Consider the following 24,343-nt stretch of genomic DNA (forward strand, 5'->3'; position numbering starts at 1 on the left):
AAATTAATCATGAAACTTGGAAACAAACGCACAACTTTAAGAAAAGCAGCTGTTCTATCAAAAAGTAGCAAATTTTACGAAAATTTTTGTAGTCTTGCCTAAACTGCATTTCTTTCACCCAACAAATGCTCCCTGAGTTGCATATTAATTATGATTGGTACAGCCTAGCTGAGATTCACATTTCTTTAAAAACCCTGTGTGTATTCACAAGGACAGAGACAATGCTCTCTTCAAATTAGACAAAATTAATTACTCATAATTGGCTCTCTGCTAACACAAGCCCCTTTCACTTATATTCAAGGGCACACCTTGCAGAGAACAAGAGTGAGCATTTTAGGACCAGTATGCAAAAGGTACCTCCAAACCTGAAAGAACATTAGACAGGGAAAGTGAACAATTACACGATCTTTAAATGCTGGATTCCTCTGGGACAGATAAATTATACAAATTCAGCTCCACCTTAACCAAGAGCTGGAAGTTAACATCTCCAGAATTAGAGAAGAATGTAACAGGGGTCCTCCTAAATGTGATACACCAAGAAGGTATCTTATTTACATAGTATTCCTGCCAAATCAGGAGGAAACATTATACAACCCCAACTGCTACAAAGTAACTGGCCCTCCAAAATGTCAATATCATGGAAAACAAAGAGAAGCAGAGGAATTGCTTGCTCCTCCTCAAGAGACTAAGGAGACATAAATACAATGTGTAATCCTGGATTAAATCCTGGATTGGAGATTGAAGGGGAGGAGGATGCTATAAAGGATATTATTAGGATCATCAGAAATTCAGACACGGACTTAAATTACCTACAGCATTACACAGCAATGTTACAATTCCTGTTTTTGTTCATTATATTGTGGTTATGAAAGAGAATGTCCTAGTTTTTAGGAAACACATCCTGAAATATTTAGGGGCAACAGGGTATGATGTCCACCACTTTCAAAAGATTTAAGAGAAAAACGCAATACATAGAATACACAAACATGACTGAACGCTGTTAGAGTTGAACACAGATGGTATTTCTGTAAATTTTCTGTGAATTTGAATTTACTTCAAATAAAACACTTAAAAACGTTAGAAATGTGAAATGAAAGATTAAATTTGGGTTACTTATCACAAAAAAGGACTTACTTGTAACATCTCTATCATGTTAGGTGCTATAAGATTTGGGTGTTTTATTAAGGAACTGTGGACAGCATTGTGTGAGACAACTAGATACACAGAAGAAAAAAAAATGGATTTGCAAGTCACATTTCTGAGTAAGCCCTACCTTTCACATTCACTAGGTGAGCCACCTTGAGCTTTTGTTCCCTCAAGTATGAGCGTCAACAATGCAGCTTCTTCTACCCTCACAAGGTACTCAGAACCCAATGACAAAGGCAGACGTGCTTTTTCAGCTAGGACTACAATAATGTGAGCTCTTGTTCTTCAGAAGTTGTCATCTACAAGGATATAGGTGATTAGACAGGGACAGTGGACTTAAGAGTAGGGTGAGGGCCTCCGGAAAAAAACAAAGCAACATAATTCATTGTGGGATTTGCTTTGGCCTGCTGGGGGGCCCAGCTTATTTTTTTTTACTTTACCCAGGTGCTGCTTTTCCTCCTCCAGCCCTATCAAGTGATTTGCAACCTGCACAATTGATACAGCAAGCAAGCCCAAAACAACACAGTAAAAACAGGAAAGACCCCATGTTGAAGATAAAATTGCATTTTAAAAACCAATTAGTTAAGAAGTTTCTTAACATACCCTTAAATATACAGACAATAACTCAGCCCACCTTGGGAGCAAAGCAGGCAGTCTTGAGTGATAGGCTCCCAGACCAGGAAGCAGCTATCCTGGGAAGAAATCAGAGCAGCAAATTTCTTGTAAATAATTGGAAAGGCCAGTAAGAAACTTAATGTCTCTTCAAAGATAAACATTTTGGGACCACTTAGCAGGTCTGTATCCCTAGCACTTTGTGTCTCAACCACCTAGAAAACCCCTAGACAGCACATCACCCTGGGGCTCTCTTGTCTGCTCTGTCCTCTGCCTTTACCTCTAAATAAAAGCCTCTGCCTTGCTCTCCTACCTTGAGTGTTTGCCAAGTTCATTCTTCCACTCTGTGAACAAGAACCCTGGCATCAGTGATGCAAAAGAGTGTTGCACCAGTAGGAGAAATAGTCACAGAAAACCAGAAAGGGAAAGGACCACTCTTACAACATATCATACATTTAGATTCACAAATGGGTTAAATACAAGTTTTGAAAATATGTTGTTTTTTACTCCCAGGAAGCAATTTAGCCATGAAATATAAAAACATTTTTTACACTCTTTTGATAAGAGCCAAATCTGCTAAAAAATGTTCCTCAATTCAAATATATCCAATTTATATAAAAAGCATGCATCTTAAAGTCGGCTACAGAGTATGCAAACTATTTTCCTCAAGTGGGTAAATCTAAAATGCTGCGTTTAAACAACCTACAAATCTAGTCTGCCCCACGTTAGGAAAAATCCCATTACCCCTCAGAGGTCTCACTTGACCCTAAGTTGCCATGGGAGGCTCTAAAGTCTCCAGCACTTATACACCTGTAGACAGCGCCATGCTGGGATTCAGACAGGAAGGAGCGCAGGCAGGAGAGCACCCAGGGTCCTCGGTGAAACCCTACAAGATCAGGCTTTTTCCTCAGCCCCTAAGTCTCCAACTCTGCCAGAAGGACAGTCCATAGTCCATGCTCTTTCTGCTCCTCAGACCTATCAGCTAGACTTCACTTCAGGGCTTGCCCACTTACTGCTTGAGCTCAAACGCTGTGCTGGCATCTTCACACGGTCAGCTCCTGGGCACTCAGTCTCAGCTTCAATGGATGTGTCCCTCAGAGGCCCTTCCTGACCACCCACCTAAAGCAGCCCCTAGTCAGGCACTAGAACATCATTTTATTTATTTTCATAAAGTTGTTCCACCCAACATGTTTTCAGTTGTCTGCCTTCTCCCCATTCCAATGCAAATATCCCAACAGGAGGGACCCCTCTGATGTCCTCATGGCTGCATCTCCAGCATCCTGAACAAGGCCTGGCACGAAGCAGGCACCTGAACACGAGAATGAATTCCCCAGCTCCCAGCCCAAAATTCACTTCCCATCCGAATGTGTGACTGAAATTAAAGAACTTCAGGAATAAAATGAGAAAGGTTCTAATGCCACCCAGTTTTCTGATGCTCCTCTTGACTCAACTTTGCCTTCTCTGCCATAGTCCACTCTTCTAATTCCATCCACTTTTTATCTTCTCATCTATTCTCATAGTCAAAAGTACAAACTTCTTGGATGACTTAAACTATTTCTACTTCAAAACCAAACTTCTTGCTCCACAGTTCCAAGCCCACATCTCCAGCTGTCAGCAGAACATCCATATGCCCTTCAACATGTTTTGAGGAAAAACTCACCACCCTCTTTCTTTTCCTTATCTGGCAGCGGCATCAGCCATCACTCCTGCTCAAATTCTCAGTCAGCTGTCCTTCATTCTCTTCTCTCACTTCCCGTATCTAATAATCCCTGCATCTAATAAAGCTTTTCGTCCTGCTGCTGCTTTTAAAATTTCTTGCATCTGACACCGCCTCTTCATTTTATGCCCATTAAACTATTTAGGCCCTCATCACCTAGAAGGATAGTACTGAACTTGTCAAAGTGTTTATCACCACCACCCAATGGCACTGATACTGAAATTCTTGTCAATCCACCTGGCAATAATCAATACCTTTGTGGAGGCTGGGAGAAGTATCGACCTGGTGATGCAGCTGGCTGCCCAACACACAAGTGGTACTGCTGCGATCAAAGGGGACAGACAAGAGAACCGAGACACAGCCAGGGCAAGCTACTGGTCTCTGAAACTGCAGGCCAGTCAGTGTCCTTCACATGCCACTCTGATGACTGCATCAAAAATAATTCATTAAAACAGCTTAATTTAAGTATTCAACAGTACTGCCATGGGTACAGCTGGGGATCTTTCTTACATTTTTAACTTGTAATTTACTCTGGACACATCCTTATTCAAAGACTACTTAAAATACTTATTTGAAATGCAGCCTATTTTTCTTAACTTTTACAGATACGTTCTCCTCACGTTCCAGTGTTCTTCCTTATTTACTAGCAGTTTCCTCTCCTCTGCTGATGATACTCACTCCTAGCAGATCCCAAATATAAACTAAAAAGGAAAACTTCAACACACACTTTCTGTTCTTTTGCTCATTTTCCTTTCTCAAGGGGCAGAGAACTAGCCTTCTTTCCAATGGACTGTGTATAACAGATACTCTTCTTCACCAAAACAGGATAAATCTGTGCAACCTAACTTAGTTAATGAAACACATAAAGAATGAAATACACTGTCACTCTTTTAAAAAATGGAAAACAAACTTCCCCATTAAATGTTACTGCTGAGAGACATGCTTGAAATCTTAAGTTTAAAATATTCTTCAGTAGAGCCTGCCCAAATAAACACACAATCATATACAAAGCCCTTACTTCAAGAATATATCTCAGAACTGATCTCCAAAGAGCTTTTTCCCTAACAGAATGAAGCTTTAAGCTTATTAACAAGCTTTACGTGGTTTCTATGACTAAGTCAAGAAAAATTTTACCACTGATTGGCTGTGCCACCTTATCTCATCATCTTTAGAACTAACTCACTTCCTTATCTCTAAAATGCAGATGTTGAAGAAGATAATATCTAAAGGTCTTTACTAGCTCTAAATTCTCAGATTCCAGGACAGCAAAATCACAAAGCTTCTATTTGATCTCTCTGCCTCGACTCTCTCATTCTAACCTGTCTCTCACACTACCACCAATTCATTTTCCCCAATTACTACTGTATTCAGTTCTTATTGCTGTTACAACAAATTACCACAAACTCGGAGGCATATTTAAAACAACACAAATTTATTATCTTACAATTCTGAAGGTTAGAAGTCTGAAACGACTTTCATTGGGCTAACATAAAGATGTCCACAGGGCTGTTAGTTTTGGAAGCTCTAAGGAAAAACTATTCCCTTGCCTCTTCCAGCTTCTAGAAGCTGCATTCCTTGGCTCATGACCCCATCCTTCTTTCTTCATAGCACCTACAACTCTCTCCGACTCATGATTTTCTTCTCTCCTAATAAGGATCCTTGAGATTACACTGGGCTACCCAAATAATTCAGGATAGCTTCCCATCTCAAGATGATTTAGTTAATCAAAATTGTGAATTCCCCTTTGCTATGTAAGACTAATAGTCATAGATTCTGGTAATTAAGATGTGGACACACATGGGGAGCCATTCTTCTGCCTCCCACAACTACTTAATTATATCAACTTCCCTAATCAAAAATGTTCAATGGCAAAAACCAAAGACATCAGAAGAAAACCATAGAATATATCTTGACATACAGACATCAAAAGGATTATACGACATGATCAAATGGGATTTATCCCAGAAATGCAAGGTTGGTTTTAACATTCAAAACCAGTCAATGTAATTACACCACACTACTGGAATGAAAGAAAAAACCCACATGATCACCTCAACATTTGGCAAAATCCAATGCTTTTTCATGATAAAAATACTCAAACAAGGAATAGAAGGGAACTTTCTCAACCTGACAAAGGCAACTACAAAAAATCCACAGCTAATAACATCATACTTAATCTTAATGTTGGAAGATTGAATACTTTCCCTTTAAGATCAGAAACAAGGCAAGGGTCTGCTCTCAGCACTTTTATTCAACATTGTATTGGAGGCTCAACTCAGGGCAATCAGGTAAGAAAAAGAAATAAAAGGCATCCAGATTGGGAAGGAAGAAAACTATCTCTATTTTCAGATGACATGCCCACTAAAAACTATTAGCCAACAGACAAGTTCGGCAAGGTTGTAGGTTGTAGTATCAGTATACAAAAATTAATTGTATTTCTTTTTCTTTTTATTTTTTTTTCATATTTTTGCTCCCCCTTCACCAAGTGCCCCCCACATCCCCATTCAATCACTGTCCATCAACATAGTAAGATGCTGTAAAATCACTACTTGTCTTCTCTGTGTTGCACAGCCCTCCCCGTGCCCCCCCGCACACTATACATGCTAATCGTAATGCCCCCTTTCTTTTTTTTCCTGCCCTTATCCCTCCCTTCCCACCCATCCTCCCCAGTCCCTTTCCCTTTGGTAACCATTAGTCCATTCTTGGGCTTCTGCTGCTGTTTTCTTCCTTCAGTTTTCTTTTGTTCTTATACTCCACATGAGTGAAATGATTTGGTACTTGTCTTTCTCCGCCTGGCTAATTTCACTGAACATAATACCCTCTAGCTCCATCCATGTTGTTGCAAATGGTAGGATTTGTTTTTTTCTTATGGCTGCGTAATATTCCATTGTGTATATGTACCATATCTTCTTTATCCATTCATCTACTGATGGACATGTAGGTTGCTTCCTTATCTTGGCTATTGTAAATAGTGCAGCAATAAACATAGGGGTGCTTCTGTCTTTCTCAAACTGGAGTGCAGCACTCTTGGGGTAAATTCCTAGAAGTGGAATTCCTGGGTCAAATGGTATTTCTATTTTGAGCATTTTGAGGAACCTCCATACTGCTTTCCACAATGGTTGAACTAATTTACATTCCCACCAGCAGTGTAGGAGGGTTCCCCTTTCTCCACAACCTCGGCAACATTTGTTGTTGTTTGTCTTTTGGATGGCAGCTATCCTTACTGGTGTGAGACGATATCTCATTGTGGTTTTAATTTGCATTTCTCTGATGACAAGCGATGTGGAGCATCTTTTCATGTGTCTGTTGACCATCTGAATTTCTTCTTTAGAGAACTGTCTATTCAGCTCCTCTGCCCATTTTTTAATTGGATTATTTGCTTTTTGTTTGTTGAGGTGTGTGAGCTCTTTATATATTTTGGATGTCAATCCTTTATCGGATCTGTCATTTATGAATATATTCTCCCATACTGTAGGATACCTTTTTGTTCTATTGATGGTGTCCTTTGCTGTACAGAAGCTTTTCAGCTTGATATGGTCCCATTTGTTCATTTTTGCTTTTGTTTCACTTGCCCGGGGAGATATGTTCAAGAAGAGGTCACTCATGTTTATGTCTAAGAGATTTTTGACTATGTTTTTTTCTAAGAGTTTTATGGTTTCATGACTTACATTCAAGTCTTTGATCCATTTTGAATTTACTTTTGTGTATGGACTTAGACAGTTACCCAGTTTCATTCTCTTACATGTAGCTGTCCAGTTTTGCCAACACCAGCAGTTGAAGAGACTGTCATTTCCCCATTGTATATCCATGGCTCCTTTATCGTTTATTAATGGACCATACATGCTTAGGTTAATATATGGACTCTCCGTTCTGTTCCACTGGTCTGTGCGTCTGTTCTTGTGCCAGTACCAAATTGTCTTGATTACTGTGAATTTGTAGCAGAGCTTGAAGTTGGGGAGTGAGATCCCCCCAACTTTATTCTTCCTTCTCAGGATTGCTTTAGCTATTCGGGGTCTTTGGTGTTTCCATATGAATTTTTGAACTATTTGTTCCAGTTCATTGAAGAATGCTGTTGAATTTGATAGGGATTGCATTGAATCTGTATATTGCTTTGGGCAGGATGGCCATTTTGACGATATTAATTCTTCCTAGCCAGGAGCATGGGATGAGTTTCCATTTTGTTAGTGACCTCTTTAATTTCTTTTAAGAGTGTCTTATAGTTTTCAGGATACAGGTCTTTCACTTCCTTGGTTAGGTTTATTCCTAGGTATTTTATTCTTGTTGATGCTATTGTGAATGGAATTGTCTTCCTGATTTCTCTTTCTATTAGTTTACTGTTAGTGTATAGGAAAGCCACAGATTTCTGTGTGTTAATTTTGTATCCTGCAACTTTGCTGAATTCCGAGTTTCGGAGTGGAGTCTTTAGGGTTTTTTATGTACAATATCATGTCATCTGCAAATAGTGACAGTTGAACTTCTTCTTTACCAATCTGGATGCCTTGTATTTCTTTGTTTTGTCTAATTGCCGTGGCTAGGACCTCCAGTACTATGTTGAATAACAGTGGGGAGAGTGGACATCCCTGTCTTGTTCCCAATCACAGAGGAAATGCTTTCAGCTTCTCGCTGTTCAGTATGATGTTGGCTGTGGGTTTATCATATATGGCCTTTATTATGTTGAGGTACTTGCCCTCTATACCCATTTTGTTGAGAGTTTTTATCATGAATGGATGTTGAATTTTATCGAATGCTTTTTCAGCATCTATGGAGATGATCATGTGGTTTTTGTCTTTCTTTTTGTTGATGTGGTGGATGATGTTGATGGATTTTCGAATGTGGTACCATCCTTGCATCCCTGGGATGAATCCCACTTGGTCATGGTGTATGATCCTTTTGATGTATTTTTTAATTCGGTTTGCTAATATTTTGTTGAGTATTTTTGCATCTATGTTCATCAGGGATATTGGTCTGTAGTTTTCTTTTTTGGTGGGGTCTTTGCCTGGTTTTGGTATTAGGGTGATGTTGGCTTCATAGAATGAGTTTGGGAGTATTCCCTCCTCTTCTATTTTTTGGAAAACTTTAAGGAGAATGGGTATTATGTCTTCTCTATATGTCTGATAAAATTCCGAGGAAAATTCATCTGGCCCGGGGATTTTGTTCTTGGGTAGTTTTTTTATTACCGCTTCAATGTTTTTGCTGGTAATTGGTCTGTTTAGATTTTCTGTTTCTTTCTGGGTCAGTCTTGGAAGGTTGTATTTTTCTAGGAAGTTGTCCATTTCTCCTAGGTTTCCCAGCTTGTTAGCATATAGGTTTTCATAGTAGTCTCTAATAAGTGTTTGTATTTCTGTGGGGTCTGTCATGATTTTTCCTTTCTCATTTCTGATTCTGTTGATGTGTGTTGACCCTCTTTTCCTCTTAATAAGTCTGGCTTATCTATTTTGTTTATTTTCTCAAAGAACCAGCTCCTGGTTTCACTGATTTTTGCTATTGTTTTATTCTTCTCAATTTTATTTATTTCTTCTCTGATCTTTATTATGTCCCTCCGTCTGCTGACCTTAGGCCTCATTTGTTCTTCTTTTTCCAATTTCAATAATTGTGACATTAGGCCATTCATTTGGGATTGTTCTTCCTTCTTCAAGTGTGCCTGGATCGCTATATACTTTCCTCTTAAGACTGCTTTTGCTGTATCCCACAGTAGTTGGGGCTTTGTGTTGTTGTTGTCATTTGTTTCCATATATTGCTGGATCTCCATTTTGATTTGGTCATTGATCCACTGATTATTTAGGAGCGTGTTGTTAAGCCTCCATGTGTTTGTGAGCCTTTTTGCTTTCTTTGTACAATTTATTTCTAGTTTTATGCCTTCGTGGTCTGAAAAGTTGGTTGGTAGGATTTCAATCTTTTGGAATTTACTGAGGCTCTTTTTGTGGCCTAGTATGTGGTCTATTCTGGAGAATGTTCCATGTGCACTTGAGAAGAAGGTGTATCCTGTTGCTTTTGGATGTAGAGTTCTGTAGATGTCTATTAGGTCCATCTGTTCTAGTGTGTTGTTCAGTGCCTCTGTGTCCTTACTTATTTTCTGCCCGGTGGATCTGTCCTTTGGAGTGAGTGGTGTGTTGAAGTCTCCCAAAATGAATGCATTGCATTCTATTTCCTCCTTTAACTCTGTTAGTATTTGTTTCACATATGTTGGTGCTCCTGTATTGGGTGCATATATATTTATAATAGTTATATCCTCTTGTTGGACTGAGCCCTTTATCATTATGTAATGTCCTTCTTTAGCTTTTGTTACTTTCTTTATTTTGAAGTCTATTTTGTCTGATACTAGTATTGCAACACCTGCTTTTTTCTCTCTGTTGTTTGCATGAAATATCTTTTTCCATCCCTTGACTTTACGTCTGTGCCTGTCTTTGGGTTTGAGGTGAGTCTCTTGTAAGCAGCATATAGATGGGTCTTGCTTTTTTATCCATTCTATTACTCTGTGTCTTTTGATTGGTGCATTTAGTCCATTTACATTTAGGGTGATTATTGAAAGGTATGTACTTATTACCATTACAGGCTTTAAGTTTGTGGTTAGCAAAGGTTCAAGGTTAGCTTCTTTACTATCTTACTGTCTAACTTAACTCGCTTATTGAGCTATTAGAAACACGGTCTGATGATTCTTTATTTCTCTCCCTTCTTATTCTTCCTCCTCCCTTCTTCATACGTTGGGTGTTTTGTTCTGTGCTCTTTTTAGGAGTGCTCCCATCTAGAGCAGTCCCTGCCAGACGCCCTGTAGAGGTGGTTTGTGGGAGGCAAATTCCCTCAACTTTTGCTTGTCTGGGAATTGTTTTAATCCCGCCATCATATTTAAATGATAGTCGTGCTGGATACAGTATCCTTGGTTCAAGGCCCTTCTGTTTCACTGCATTAAGTATATCATGCCATTCTCTTCTGGCCTGTAGGGTTTCTGTTGAGAAGTCTGATGATAGCCTGAGCCTGAGGGGTTTTCCTTTGTAGGTGACCTTTTTTTTCTCTCTGGCTGCCTTTAATACTTTGTCCTTGTCTTTGATCTTTGCCATTTTAATTATTATGTGTCTTGGTGTTGCCCTCCTTGGATCCCTTGTCATGGGAGTTCTGTGTACCTCTGTGGTCTGAGAGGCCCTTTCCTCCCCTAGTTTGAGGAAGTTTTCAGCAATTATTTCTTCAAACACACTTTCTATCCCTTTTTCTCTCTCTTCTTCTGATACCCCTATAATGCGGATATTGTTCTGTTTCGATTGGTCACACAGTTCTCTTAAAATTCTTTCATTCCTGGAGATCCTTTTATCTCTCTCTGCATCAGCTTCTCTGCGTTCCTGTTCTGTTTTCTAGTCCATTAATGGTCTCTTGCATCTCGTCCATTCTGTTTTGAAGTCCTTCCAGAGCTTGTTTTATTTCTGTTGTCTCCCTCCTTAGTTCTTGCATATTTCTCTGCAAGTCCATCAGCATGGTTATGACTTTTGTTTTGAATTCTTTTTCAGGAAGACTGGTTAAATCTATCTCCCCAGGTTCCTTCTCAGGGGAAGATGTAGAAGATGTCGAAGCTGTCGGGGTTAGTCTTGTCTGGATCAAATTTTTTTGCCTTTTCATGTTGATAGGTACAATGGTGAGCTATTGACTTGTCTGTCAGCTGGGAGAGTCAAGACTCTTTCCACTTGGCTCCTGGCCTTTCTTTACTGGAACAACTGTGATCCCTAGTGGCTTGTGTTGGGCAACTGCATGTAGACTGGGTCTCTGTATCTTGCCCGACTGGTATGGAAGAAGCTCCCTTGCTGTGGGCGTGACCAGCCTCAGGCTGCTGCTCTGCTATGGTGGTGCCCTGGAGGGGGTAATGGACGGGGGACTGTTTGGCTGTTTACCTCCGTGAGGGGTCTCAGAGCTGTTGCCCAGGGGATTAGTGTGCCCGGAGATCCCTGGAATTTCCAGCTGCTAGACTGTGACCTGGGATGCTTCTGTCCAGCTGTGGGGTCCCTGTCCCTTTAAGACTTTCAAAAAGCACTCGCTTTTCTTTGTCACAGGGTCGCTGGCTTTGGGACCCGCTCACAGGTCTTACTGTCCTATTTCCCTAGTTTCCAGCACCCCATGCATGCACTGTGTCTGCGCTCTGGTCTGGATGGCTGGAGCTGGGTGTTTAGCAGCCCTGGGCTCCCTCTCCCTCCCCGCTCCGACTCGTCTCCTCCCACCGGGAGCTGGGGTGAGGGGCCTCGGGTCCCGCCAGGCTGTGGCTTGTATCTTACCCCTTTCACCAGGCGCTGGGTTCTCGCAGGTGTGGATGTAGTCTGGCTATTGTCCTGTGTCTTCTGGTCTCTTTTTTAGGGATAGTTTTATCTGTTGTATTTTCAAAAATATATATGTTTTTGGGAGGAGATTCCCACTGTCCTACTCACACGGCCATCTTGGCTCCCGATCTGAAATCTAGTTCTTTACTAGTGCAGTAGTAATAAAACAGTGACTCTGGAGGATTTCCCGATGGCTCCTTAGAAACTGACAGTTGAGGACGCGCTGATACCCGTGACCCCACGGGTGGTCAGCAATCTCAAGGTCTCAAAAGAACTGCTCAACGGTCATGCCTGATCCCAGATGAGCCCCCAAATGTTATGGGTCTCAGATCGGGCATGCCGGAGCAGGAGTAAGGAAACAGGTCCTCACAGAAAAGTAGATTATAAAAAGGGAGCCTTTATTTCAGCTGCCCGGCACCTGCCAAGAAGCAAGCTCTCCAAGTGCAGCCTAATTGTATTTCTATACACCAGCAATAAATAATCTGAAAATGAAATTAAGAACACAACATAATTTATAATAGCATTAAAAAGATAAAATATTTAGGAATTAATTTCACAGAAGTACTCTAAAAACTATAAATCATGTAAAGAGACTAAAGATGACCTAAAGGAAGGGGAAACTGAGAGTTCAGAAATTTTTTCCTTACATTTATGATCAATTAGTTTTCAACAAGAGCTCCAGAAAATTCAATGGGAAATAATCAGTCTTTTCAACAAATAGTACCAACTAGATTTATCTGCATGGAAAAGAATAAAGCTGGATCCCTCCCATACAACATAAACAGAAATCAACTCTAGAACCATACATTCAAATGTAAGCACTAAAACTCTAAAACCCCTAAAGAAAACGTAGTAAATCTTCATGACCTTGAGTTAGGCAGAGACTTCTTGGATAAAATACCGAAAGTATAAGCAATAAAATAAATAGTAACTAAACTGGATATCAAAACTAAAAACATTTTTGCTTCGAAGGAATAACCCATAGGAGAAAATTTCTGCAAATCATTTGATAAGGGACTTGATCCAGAATATATAAAGAACCCTTTCAGTTCAATAAATAAGACAAATAACCCAATAAAAAATAAGCAAAGGATCTGAATAGACATTTCTCCAAAGACAGGTGAGTGGCCAATAAGCTCCTGAAAACATGCTCAAAATCATTAGCCATTAGGGAAATACAAAGCAAAACCATAATGAGGTATCATTTCATACCTACCAGGATGGCTACAATCAAAACAGTCAATTAATACCAAGTGTTAACAAGAATATGGAGAAACTGAAACCCCAAGCATCACTGGTGGGAATGTCAAATGGTGCAGCCACTGTGCAAACAGCTTGGCAACTCCTCAAAATGTTAAACATTGAGTTACCATGTAACCAAGCTCTGGACCCTGAAGTATATACCCAAGAGAAATGAAAATGTATGCCTACAAAACAATCACTCTTCACAGCAGCATTATTCATAATAGCCAAAAAGTAGAAACAGTCCAAATGCCCAACAGCTGATGACTGAATAAAAAGTGGCATATATCCATACAATGGAGTATTATTCATCAATAAAAATGAGTAACTGCTTTTGTTCTAACATGTTCTTGAATACATTATGCTACGTGAATATCCACAGAGACACAAAGTAGACAAGTGGTTGCCAGGGATTAGGAGGTGGGGGGATATGGGGAGCGAATGCTAATGGGTATGGGTTTCTTTTTGGGGTGATAAAATATTCCTAAGTTAGATAATGGTTATGATTACACAACTGTGAATATAACTAAAAACTACTGAATCATATACTTAAAATGGGTGAATTTATGGTGTGTGAATTATCTCAATAAAGCTGTTTTTAAAAGTCAGAGGTATTCAGTTCATGTGCAAACCCAATGGACAAAATAAACTGAATCCAGGCAGTCTGGAAAGAAAGTACATAAATATCTTATTTAAAGAACATACACTTTTCTTTACATGTTCATTTAACAAAAAATCATCTATGCAGTGGAGTGATCATGTGAACATTCTATGTTAGAAAAGAATATGACTATTATTAATACAGCCTTGTTTAACACATCAATTGAGATTTAAAGTTAAACACCATCCAGGGTTCCTCAGTGGTCACAAAATAAAACCAAAATAAAAACTTGGTTTGCCTTCTTAACTGAGTTTCAACCACCTTTTAGACCTACCTCTCACCACTCCACATAAATTCCGCTGGCCGCCCTGTCCAGCGCCCACTCTCCCACCACTCCCCCAACACTGCTCATGCCACTCGTCCCTCGATCATCTGCCTTGTGTCATGAACAAAGTCTGAGGTCTTTTCACCCAAACAAGCGCTCCTTAATCTTGAAGGGATTAAGTGCTGTCCCACCAGTGAAACTTTCCTCACTCTCCCCAAACCATCCCAACCAGGCATCCACTGACCCCTCTGGCTTTATCTGTGAGATAAAGGTGCCTCCTCACCCAATATGCATTGTTCACCACCCCAGTTCAGGAATTCCCTCTAACATCTAAAAGCAGAAAGTCACCTAGACGTAACCTTTTCCAGCCTTGATTCCTTCACTTACACATTTCATGTATAATTCCCTGACTTTAAGGAGATGATGTAGCTTCCCCTTCACTCAGTCCTAAAGTAAAAGGCATTCCTGCCAATGACAGAGTTGCCACCTAGGTGCGACACTGAGCAACTGTCAATGGCAGTGGGAAGATTTCCTTACTACTTTCACAGAAATGCACTTAGGTAAAAGTAATAAGCCCCAGTATCATTTTGCAGGGCAATGTAACTGTTTTTAAGTGTAGCTTTTCACCTGACTAGCTCACCTCTCAAGTCTTAACAGTATTATTTGTTCTCAGCTCAGCACCATGCGTATATTAGTAACTGAGTATTTATTAAATCCAATTCAACTTCTGAAGTGTAGATATACAGATGGTTAAAAATTCCTTTGATAAGCACATGAGAGCATCTTTGTGTTTATTATAATAAGTAAACAGCATGGCTCAATAGAAAATGAAATCTCACGATGTACTCACATATAATGGAGCTTGTGGTGGATTAAGTTTCATGACCCAGGACACTGCAACAGAAAAGGAGAATTAAATGAGGATGAAATCAAAAGTTACTGGCAAAAATATAAAAACCACCTGAAGTCCTAGATAAGCACAGCTACAAGAACACAATCAGAAATCTGAGATTACTGGATACCCGGTGCCCCCTAGAGTTTAAGGAAGGCAAGAAGGTCAGTGACTGCAAAGCTCCTTGCATCCCAGATTTAATCATTTAAGTGAGATTTTCCAATAAAAAAATAAAGACAAAGGCTTCACTGTCACAGAAGTTGTTTCAACAACCAACAAAATACTAAAAGCAGTTAGCAAAGCAAACTCGTTCATGTTCAGTTATGCTTTTACATAATCTCCCCAATTCTCAAAATGCTGCTGACCCAGAGCCTCCTCCCAGTCTCAGGAGGGTGCTGCTGGGAAGAGGGTGGCAGAGGACCCTAGAGCTCTCTTCCCCTCTGCCCCTCCCTCAAAGGCCTCCCCGAACCAACCAGTTACCACCTCCTGGGAATTAATAGCTGATTCCCTACTGTTACCTTCATGAAATAAATTCTCACCAAAATCTTAGCAAGAACTTTACAGAAGACTTTCAGGAGTGTGTAAATATACTCCTGAATATTAAAAATAGCATACTCTTAAAAGTTCAATGTGGTGCTTTGACCAGGAACTTCATCTAAGCTAAAATACCATGGGGCAGAATCATGGACTCCAAAATGGCAGGTACTTTGCCAAACATCACAAATTTGAGTATAAGCTGATCCCACGCTCATAAAAGTCAGAGTAACAGACCAACGGATTGCACTGTAATTTCATCTAAGGTAGTTTGTTACTCATAATACTAAGTGGATTAAATTAAGGCACATACTAACCAGCAATATAAACAAAGGTACAGAAATGTCATTCATACATTCTTAAAAATTTGATAAAATCACTTACTTTGTGTCCTATCAGATTACAAAAACCTCACTAACAATGAATTGAAATCCAAAAACCACAAATAGCAGGTTATCAATGACTAGGTATTCAGAATAAAGAGCAATGAATGCCTTAACAACTACGCATAACCTAAGTATGCGAATGCTTTCAGTAGTAAAATCCTCACAGATCTGCCAGCTTGGTCAGGTTATGTTCACACATAGGCCCTCCCAAAACACGGTTCACACACACTTGCGGAGAGGGGGTTGGCGGTGCAGATGGGGAGTGGGGGATCTATAAACAGGCCCCTAAACCCAATCATCTCCAACCAGTTGCAGGCCATAGGCTTTGATTCATTCTGCTGGACAAAGGCGTAAGATGCTGACAGGCTGGTGGCTCCCCAGCATTGACTGAGCACCTCCACACTCATCCTTGTTCATTCTTCCTACATTATAAGAGACCTTCCAGCCATGGCACTCTTTCCTTCCTGCCTGTCTTTATTTAATGATTTTTGTGCCCTTAGACACCTGCCCTAAAATTACCTGCAAAAATCCACCATGCAAACTGATCTTGAGAAATGTAGCAATAACCAACTCTTCAGTAGAAAAATTGATTTCCAGCACATCTGATTCAAAAAGCAAGCATGGATAGAAAAGAAAGACTGACATGCCTGAGTACTTTCTCAATGAATTAAATATCCATTTAATTTAAAATAAAGCTCACCGTGCTCCCTGGCCTTTTAATCAGCTTTCCAGGTCATGTTCAGACTTGCCTGGGACAAAGAACTAAAAGGAACCTATATATTCAAGATTCAATTTGCCTTAGCTAACTTCTGAAATGTTCCTGTTGTCACAAGCAGAAGAAATATCAGGGGAAACCAAAACAGGAATTCATACATTGATAATCCATAAAGAACGAGCAATCTACAGAGACAAACTACTGACTTACCAGCCCTCTGATGTTTTTTGATTTGCCAAGAAACAGGATAAATGTGTAACGACCAAAAACATCAACTGATCTGAGTAGCTCCCACTGCATTTGGATGAAAGAGATGGTCAAATTCACAGGGCTCTAAGGAAGGGTTGATGCCATCTGAACTGTCTGGAATCAAGAACTCATCTAAACCTATTTCAAAGACAGAACCCATATGAGTTGTTCTGATATGACGATTAAAGAGGGATGACAGAGTGTCTGTCCTCCCACACTGGTCGAAGAGACAGGTCATTGTTATCCTGGGAACACAAGCTTTCAAAGAATAAATCTGTCAAAAGTCATCAAGGCAGTGACCCCAGAAGCAACAGATTAGTAAATTCATATTGCCTTTAAGCTGCTTCAATGCTGATACACAAGGGGAAAGAGAGGACTAACATTTATAGAGCTTTATATTCAATATCATGTTTAATCTCCATAAAAAGATACTATTTTCCTCATCTCAATGGTGAAAAAAATTTAGTCTTTCAATGATTAAATTATTTAACACCAACACCAAAAAGTGGGAGAGCCCAGATTCAAACCCAGTCTGGTGCTTTCCCCCCAATATCATAAGAGGTCCTCCTGCTAACGACCCCAGTCTGCACACTGACTTGCCCTACCTCCAAGCCCTCATTCCACGAACACTATAGACCCTGCCTGACTTTCAACGTCATTCAACTATCCTGCACAGGCAAGGGTCCTCAAGGCACTGAGGGGACAGGAGGAGCAACGGACAAAAATCCCACTGAGCATATTCTAGGAGTAACATAGATACATAAAACCTTCAAATAAATGACTTTCAGATTGTGACAAATTCTGTGGAGAAAATACACAGAAAAGGGGGATCGGATACCCTTGTGAGTAGGATAGCATTTTAAATACAGTTCAGAGGGAAGGTCTCTCTGAAATGACATTCACCCAAAAAATGAAAGAGACTAAGAAAACAGGTAACACAGGTAACTAGTGAAAGGTGTTTCAGACCTTCAATCTGGCCCTAAAACTCAGAACTCAGAGTTCTGATGCTAAGTCGTCAAAAAACTTGCTGTGGGTAATGCTTTAACTTATTTCACACATTTAAACTGGAGAACTGTGATTAAAGGAGCATATTATAAAAAGGCATCTTTGGGTCAGAGCAAATGCACTTTAAAACCAAACCTTTACTCCAAGACCAATTTAAAGTCTTTGGCTTGTCAAGAGGCTTTTGATTGAGCCTTCCAAAAATCCAAAAAAATTTTTTTTCTTTTTTTTTTTGAGAGGGCATCTCTCATATTTATTGATCAAATGGTTGTTAACAACAATAAAATTCAGTATAGGGGGGTCAATGCTCAATGTACAATCATTATCCATCTCAAGCCTAACTCTCGTCAGTCTCCAATCTTCTGAAGCATAACGAACAAGGTCTTACATGGTGAACGAATTCTTAAATAGTGAATAAATTCTTACATGGTGAACAGTACAAGGGCATTCATCACAGAAACTTTCCGTTTTGATCACGCATTATGAACTATAAACAATCAGGTCAAATATGAATATTCGTTTGATTTTTATACTTGCAAAAATCAAAAATTTTTGAATGCACTATGTCCATCCAATGATATCATGAAGGAATTTTAAGAGAGAAAACCCTATTTCTTCTTTACCCTGTAACCTAGTCAATGACTTTGAGAAAATTCAAAAGTTTTCTGGGATTACTCACATAACCCAAGTAAAACACATCATGACAGGCACAGTGGGACAGTAAAGACTGCATGCCATTTGAAAGACTATAAAGAAAAGGAAATATCAAAATTCAAAGACTTAGATGATACAGTTTTAAGTATGTTCACCAAATCTGCCACTCAGTAGTAACCAGGTAGGGTTCTGAGGAATTGTAAATCTGAGGGGTATGAAATAATAACAAGCACAGTAACTGAGTATTTTTATTCTTCCCACATTTTGCATTTTACTTCAAAACTCTGAAAGAAAACAAATTTAATAGTTCATCGTTGTAGAAAAGTAACACATTCACTTTACATTCAAACAAGACTTAATGAATTTTAATTCAACAGTCTCAACGATATAAATCTATATTCTCCCAAGACACCCACAGTAGTCTCATGGTCCTGCTGGTTAGAGAAGCAAAGACCGTGGCCTTTCTCTTCCTGCACTGTAATTTAAACTATCATCAGCCTTTTCTTCACAGTGTGCAATGTGCACATCATCAGAATGCACCTGTTTGGGGTATGCAGTACCTACAAAGGTTAACAATAGCAAAAGTTTTGGAATTTCTTGCAATTCACAGTAACTGCAAAGGGCTATGTAGAAACTCAGTCCCATAAAGGATCACGTAGAAACTCAGGCATGAGGAGGTATGTCCTGCCAATTGGTTTGGGCACAGTAAGAGACAGAAAGCACTACTACGAAACAATGTGCCTGAGCAAATGAATGTAAAACCTCAGAAACTACAAAAAAAATCACACACCCAAATTAAACACTGGTGTCCACAGCAGGGATCAGCAAACATTTTCTACAAAGGACCAGATGGCAAATATTTCAGGCTTGCAGGTCACATGGTCTCAGCTGAAATATGTAAGTGAATGGGTATGGCCATATTCCAATAAAACTTTATTTACAAAACAAGGCAGCAAAGTAGATTCAGCCAGTGGGCCACAGAGTGCCAACTCCTGGTTAAAAACTAACAGAATACCTCTTATTAAGCCAAAGAAGCAGTGTGTCCCCATTAAACAGCTCTGTAGATCTCAAAGATATTTTCAGCCAGAAAAGATATTCAATACACTATAGCCACAGGGTACCACACAATATTCCCCAGACAAGAAATCAAATTAAATGGCTGGGCATCCCAAGTTTTCTGACTAACTGCATGACTTGAACATGTCATTTAACTCGGCTAACCCTCCGTCTCCTTACGTGTATAAGGAGCGTCTGTGCTTACTCTGTGGAGTCGGCGGAGGAATTAAAAGAGACCATCTGAGCAGATTTGTTGGGGCCCAGGGCCAGGGCACACAACAGAAGCCACTGCTTCCTCCTTGCAGAGTTTCTGGCTCCCACTGGAGACTACCATGTAAAATACTCTGAAAATAATAAATGATTAAATGAAAGGCACCTTACCCGAAGATGCATTTCTGTCTTAAAACACACTGGTGGGTAAATTACAATTCTAAAACATAACAATATAACCAAAAGAATCCGGAGGAACAAATGCCAAAATGTTAAGTGTACATATTTCTGAGGGTTACAGGGAATTCTCATTCCTAAATTATCTGTTTTTTAATCATAACTATTCAAACAATGAGCAGATACTACTTTTGTAATCAAGATGAAAACATTATAAACAAAACATCTGTTTTAAGTTCCCTGTCATACTGTGTATCACAGCTGAACTGGAAATCAGTAAAAATTTGCACACCTTCCTCTAAATGTGCAGACTGAAGAAATGTACAATCTTTACTAAGGCTTCCTAGAGCCAGTAAAAGGAAGCAATTAAAATGACAATGTCTGCACCCATATATATGTAACCATAAGTCAAACTACTATTCTTTAGCCCACACGTTACATGAGAGAAACCCCAAACAGGTGCTCCACTCTTAATGAAATATCCCTGAAGAAGAGAAGGGGAATCACAGGCCCAACCCTGTATCAGGAATTACACAGCAAACTCTCTTGAATCTGTTAGTTTGGTAACCTCAGGCTATTTCCTAAAGACCAGCTGTCCATGCCTGACTAACCTATCACTTCAACTGACATGATTTTTGTCATTCCCAATAGGGAAGCTCCCAAATCCACAAAAAAAGATGTGCAAATCACGCCCAGTCTCAATAGAATGAAGACAACCACTTGAGACTAGCCAAATGTGAACCGGATTTTTTTTTACCTGCAGGGTACTTCCATGGCAGAATGTGTTTCAAGGGAATTTCCATGGCCAGGGATGCTGCTAAAATTGGGCTACAGTCAATCCTTCAAGATGCACAATTTGGGGTGAGGGTTAACATGGAAATGACAGTGCATACCCTGGATTCTTGTAGAAAAGTCAACACTCAAAGACTCTTTCCTTCATTCCGAAGAAGTCTCGGCTGGTGGCTATAAACATGTTATAGGCTCCTTGCGGGTGGGAGCGGGGAACTCTGAACAATATAAAGGAATCAAGGTACAAAGGGCAAACAGGTTGTTCCTGAAGATGTCAAGTTCTACAAACAATATAAAATACTACACGCACCAAATATATTTCCTAAATAAGGGACTGAGGAAATCTTACAGGAGCTCTGTAATTGTCTGACTTGTTTAAAGCTGCATTAATTAATAACAAGTTAGCTTTAAGCAGGGATTTTCAAAACACTGCACATGAGCACTAGTTGGAGGCCTTACGAAAAAATGTCAATTCTTGGCCCCCCCAAGCCCCCTTCCTTCATCAGAGTCCAAATTAGAAGACTGCTTTGGAATCCCAGCCTACACTTTGGGAAACAATGGTGCTGAGACCCAAATGTGTTTGATTCTCTTAGGTTAGCCTTCTGTGCCCCACCATCACATGACACAGTGCTCAAAAATTACCAAGAAAACAGCAAAGTACTGGTCACAAATGGGATGAGAAGGGGAAAGGGTCCCACGGCTGGTAGGCAGACAAGATGAGAATAAAGAGACCAACACAGGGCAATACTCAGAGTACAACAAAAAGACATAACAAATTAAAACCCAAACAACAAAAACACTAACACCCACATTCATCCATTTAGTTTACACTTCATCAGTGCACAATTACCCAACAGGTAGAATGATCCAGAATTTAGGGCAAACATACACACACAAATAATCAAGGTAATTATCATGGAATAAAAAAATCAGAACTCTTACCACACTAATCAAAGAAAATAATTAAAGAAATTTAATTTATAGCACACACAATATAGGTAGGTCACAGGGAAGGTAGTATAGTCTTACTATGCTGATGGACAGTGATTGCAGTGGAGTGTGGTGGACTTGTTAATATGGGTGAATGCTGAAAGCACCATGTTGCTCATGTGAAACCTTCATAAAATTGTGTATCAATGATACCTTAATTGAAAAAAAAGCTTAATTTAAAAATCAGACCTCTGACTTTCTTACATTCATCTTAAGAGTTTTACTTTGAAATTCATACAGGAAAGTACACCATAATCTTTTCAGTACCTAAGGCCTCCTTCTCCTTATATGTTTGTAGTATCTGCCTGAAACAAAAAAAAATTCAAAAATGGTAAGATAATGTCCTCATACTTCTAAGCCCCTAGAATACTCCACATACAGCTAGGTGCTGAGCTTTAGAGATAAATAAGTAAGAGACAGATATAAAGGTAATTGTATTAAATATTAAAAGTGCAATAATAAAAATGTTACAAGGGTCAAGAAGAAACAGTACACTCGCTAGAGATGGAGGTCCAGACACAGATTACTGGAGGTCAACCTTGAGATAAGCTTCACCCAGTGGACACAGGAGAAGCACAGAGCAGAAAGAACAGGTACACAGACAAGGCAGCACAGTGAGTTGCTGAGAACTATCCAGATGAATGAGAAGTGGAAGGAGGGGGTGGTGGGAGGGGGCTCAGGAGAGGCACTCCTGTAAACTCACGTACCTCAATGCTGCTTGGCCTTAGAACTCAAGCAAGGAAGACAGAAGAAATTGCAGACCACCACGACAGAGCTCTATGCTGAAGAAGTTGCAGCCACGTTACAGCAATGACATCAAACAAATCTCTGCCTTTGTTTTTTTTTTTCTTAGCTTTTTTTCTTTTTCTTTTTTTTTTAAGCTCAGCTCAAATTTCTGTTCATTCACAACTGTAGGTTCAAAGATTTGCAAAGAGTAACACTGGAAGAAATCTATCATCATCAGCCTCAACTCAAACCCAGCAAGTATCTGTTGTGGGTCACAACCAGCAAGGCCAGGCCAGATTCGCACCACGGCTTCCCTGAGGTGAGCAAGCAAGGGCTGGCTTCCCCATCTGCTTCCACAGCCCCTGGAGTCCTCATTCCTAACCCCAGCCAAATCCTGTCAGCCGCAGGACTTTATAACTAGAAAAGGTCGCAAATGCATCTCACATCACCTGTTCCCCAAGCAGGAATCTGCCTCTACTTGTAGACTGAAGTGCCAGGGCCTTATCACCTTGAGAACATCTTTTCATGTTCCATTTGCATCTCTGATTCAACCTTCCTAAAATGCTACTTTCAATCTGCAGCTCCCCTCTACCTACAAAGTAGTAAGCAATCTTTAAGAAAGGTTCTTTTAGGGTACTTTTCTCTCTCAAAAACAGAGTGGAAAGCTTAAATATAAAATGTGATCACAGTTTTGGTGGTATATTTAACCCATCTTAGTTCTTCTGGAGCTTCCAACTGCCAAGCCTAAAGGTGGAACCTGCACCAAGGCTCATGAGTACAGACACTGCATCCAAAGGCACACAGCAGCTTGCGACTGGCAGTGCTGACAAGAGATTAGGTTCACCATTTCCTCTGCAAGAAATCCGACATCATACTGATTTTACACCGACTCTCTGTAAGCCACTTTGACAGTGAGTAATGACAACATTAAAGGAGAGTCCTCCTCTAGCTTGGAGACAACCTTCTGGCACTTAAGAATTGTTTAACAACTCCTAATAGAAGAGTGTAAGGATAAAAAGAGAATGGCCATGTAATTCAGAGGCGACAGACAGACTTGGGTTGGAGTTATGACCATGGCACTTCTGGCTGCATTATCTCGGACAAGTTACTTAAATGCCAAGCTTTATTCTAATCTGTAAAATGGGAGAAAACAAGAAAAAAAGATGTGGGTAAAATGTTTAACACAACGGTAAGCAGTAAGAGAATATTCAATAAGTTAACTTCCTGATCGATTGCCTGTTACAAATACATAATCAGGCATTTCAGCACCGACCTCACATTATATTGGACTCCCACATCTCTTGGACCATCCTAACCACTATGATGATCTCTAATCCTAAAGAAAGGGTATTGATGAGGGAAACGTAGACCCTCATCAACCAACAGGCATGGAATTCTATTAAATATGCCCTTTATCTCTGGTGAACTCCGGAAGCCATCCACGCTACCTGCACTGCCCTTCTGGTGCCTCAAGACAGCGCTCGGTGTGTGACCCATCTACGCAGCTTATCTAGCACTTCCTCCCACCCCGCTCCTTCCATCCCGTCCCTGCAGGCACCAGGCTCAGTGGGATCCTCACACTTTGCTCATGACAATGTCCTCCACCCTTGCTGACTTTAATAGGATTATTGCTAATAATCTAAACAACACAGTCAGCAATAAGGCATATATTGTCTTGTATTTTTTTCTCTTTTATTTCTTGCCTTTTCTCCTGAACTTGCAATTAATAAACATTCTAGTCCATTACACTGCACATGTCTTCTACAGCACTCCTCCACCCCACCACCACTCCCACCACAGCATCCGGCACACAATACATACTAAAGAAATACTTGATTGAGATGAACATCAGAGACAGAAATTAATCAGCACCTTTTCTGCACCAGTTGACAGCAAAAGATCCACAGCTATGGCTATAAGAACAAAATTAAAATAATGAAGGTCAGTCTAGTCCCAGGAGGTTAATCTAGAAATTCATTAAAGGTAGCATGGATCCTGCCAGCCTGGATCGATTTGCTTAATCTGC

General features: G+C 40.0%; 1 protein-coding gene across 12 annotated transcripts in view; it reads right to left on the minus strand.

The window, feature by feature from the left end:
• AKAP13 (A-kinase anchoring protein 13) overlaps positions 1–24,343 on the minus strand; it is a 291,101-nt gene that overhangs the window by 204,679 nt on the left and 62,079 nt on the right. For all 12 annotated transcript variants that reach the window (XR_012127222.1, XM_073227249.1, XM_073227241.1 and 9 more), the window contains one exon: positions 14,788–14,831. Coding sequence is in view for 11 of the 12 variants with exons in the window: in XM_073227249.1 (XP_073083350.1) it covers positions 14,788–14,831 (44 nt within the window). In the remaining variant the exon portion in view is untranslated. The remainder of the gene's footprint in view (positions 1–14,787; positions 14,832–24,343) is intronic.

This window comes from Manis javanica, chromosome 18 (genome assembly GCF_040802235.1).
Source record: "Manis javanica isolate MJ-LG chromosome 18, MJ_LKY, whole genome shotgun sequence".
NCBI classification, from domain to species: domain Eukaryota; kingdom Metazoa; phylum Chordata; class Mammalia; order Pholidota; family Manidae; genus Manis; species Manis javanica.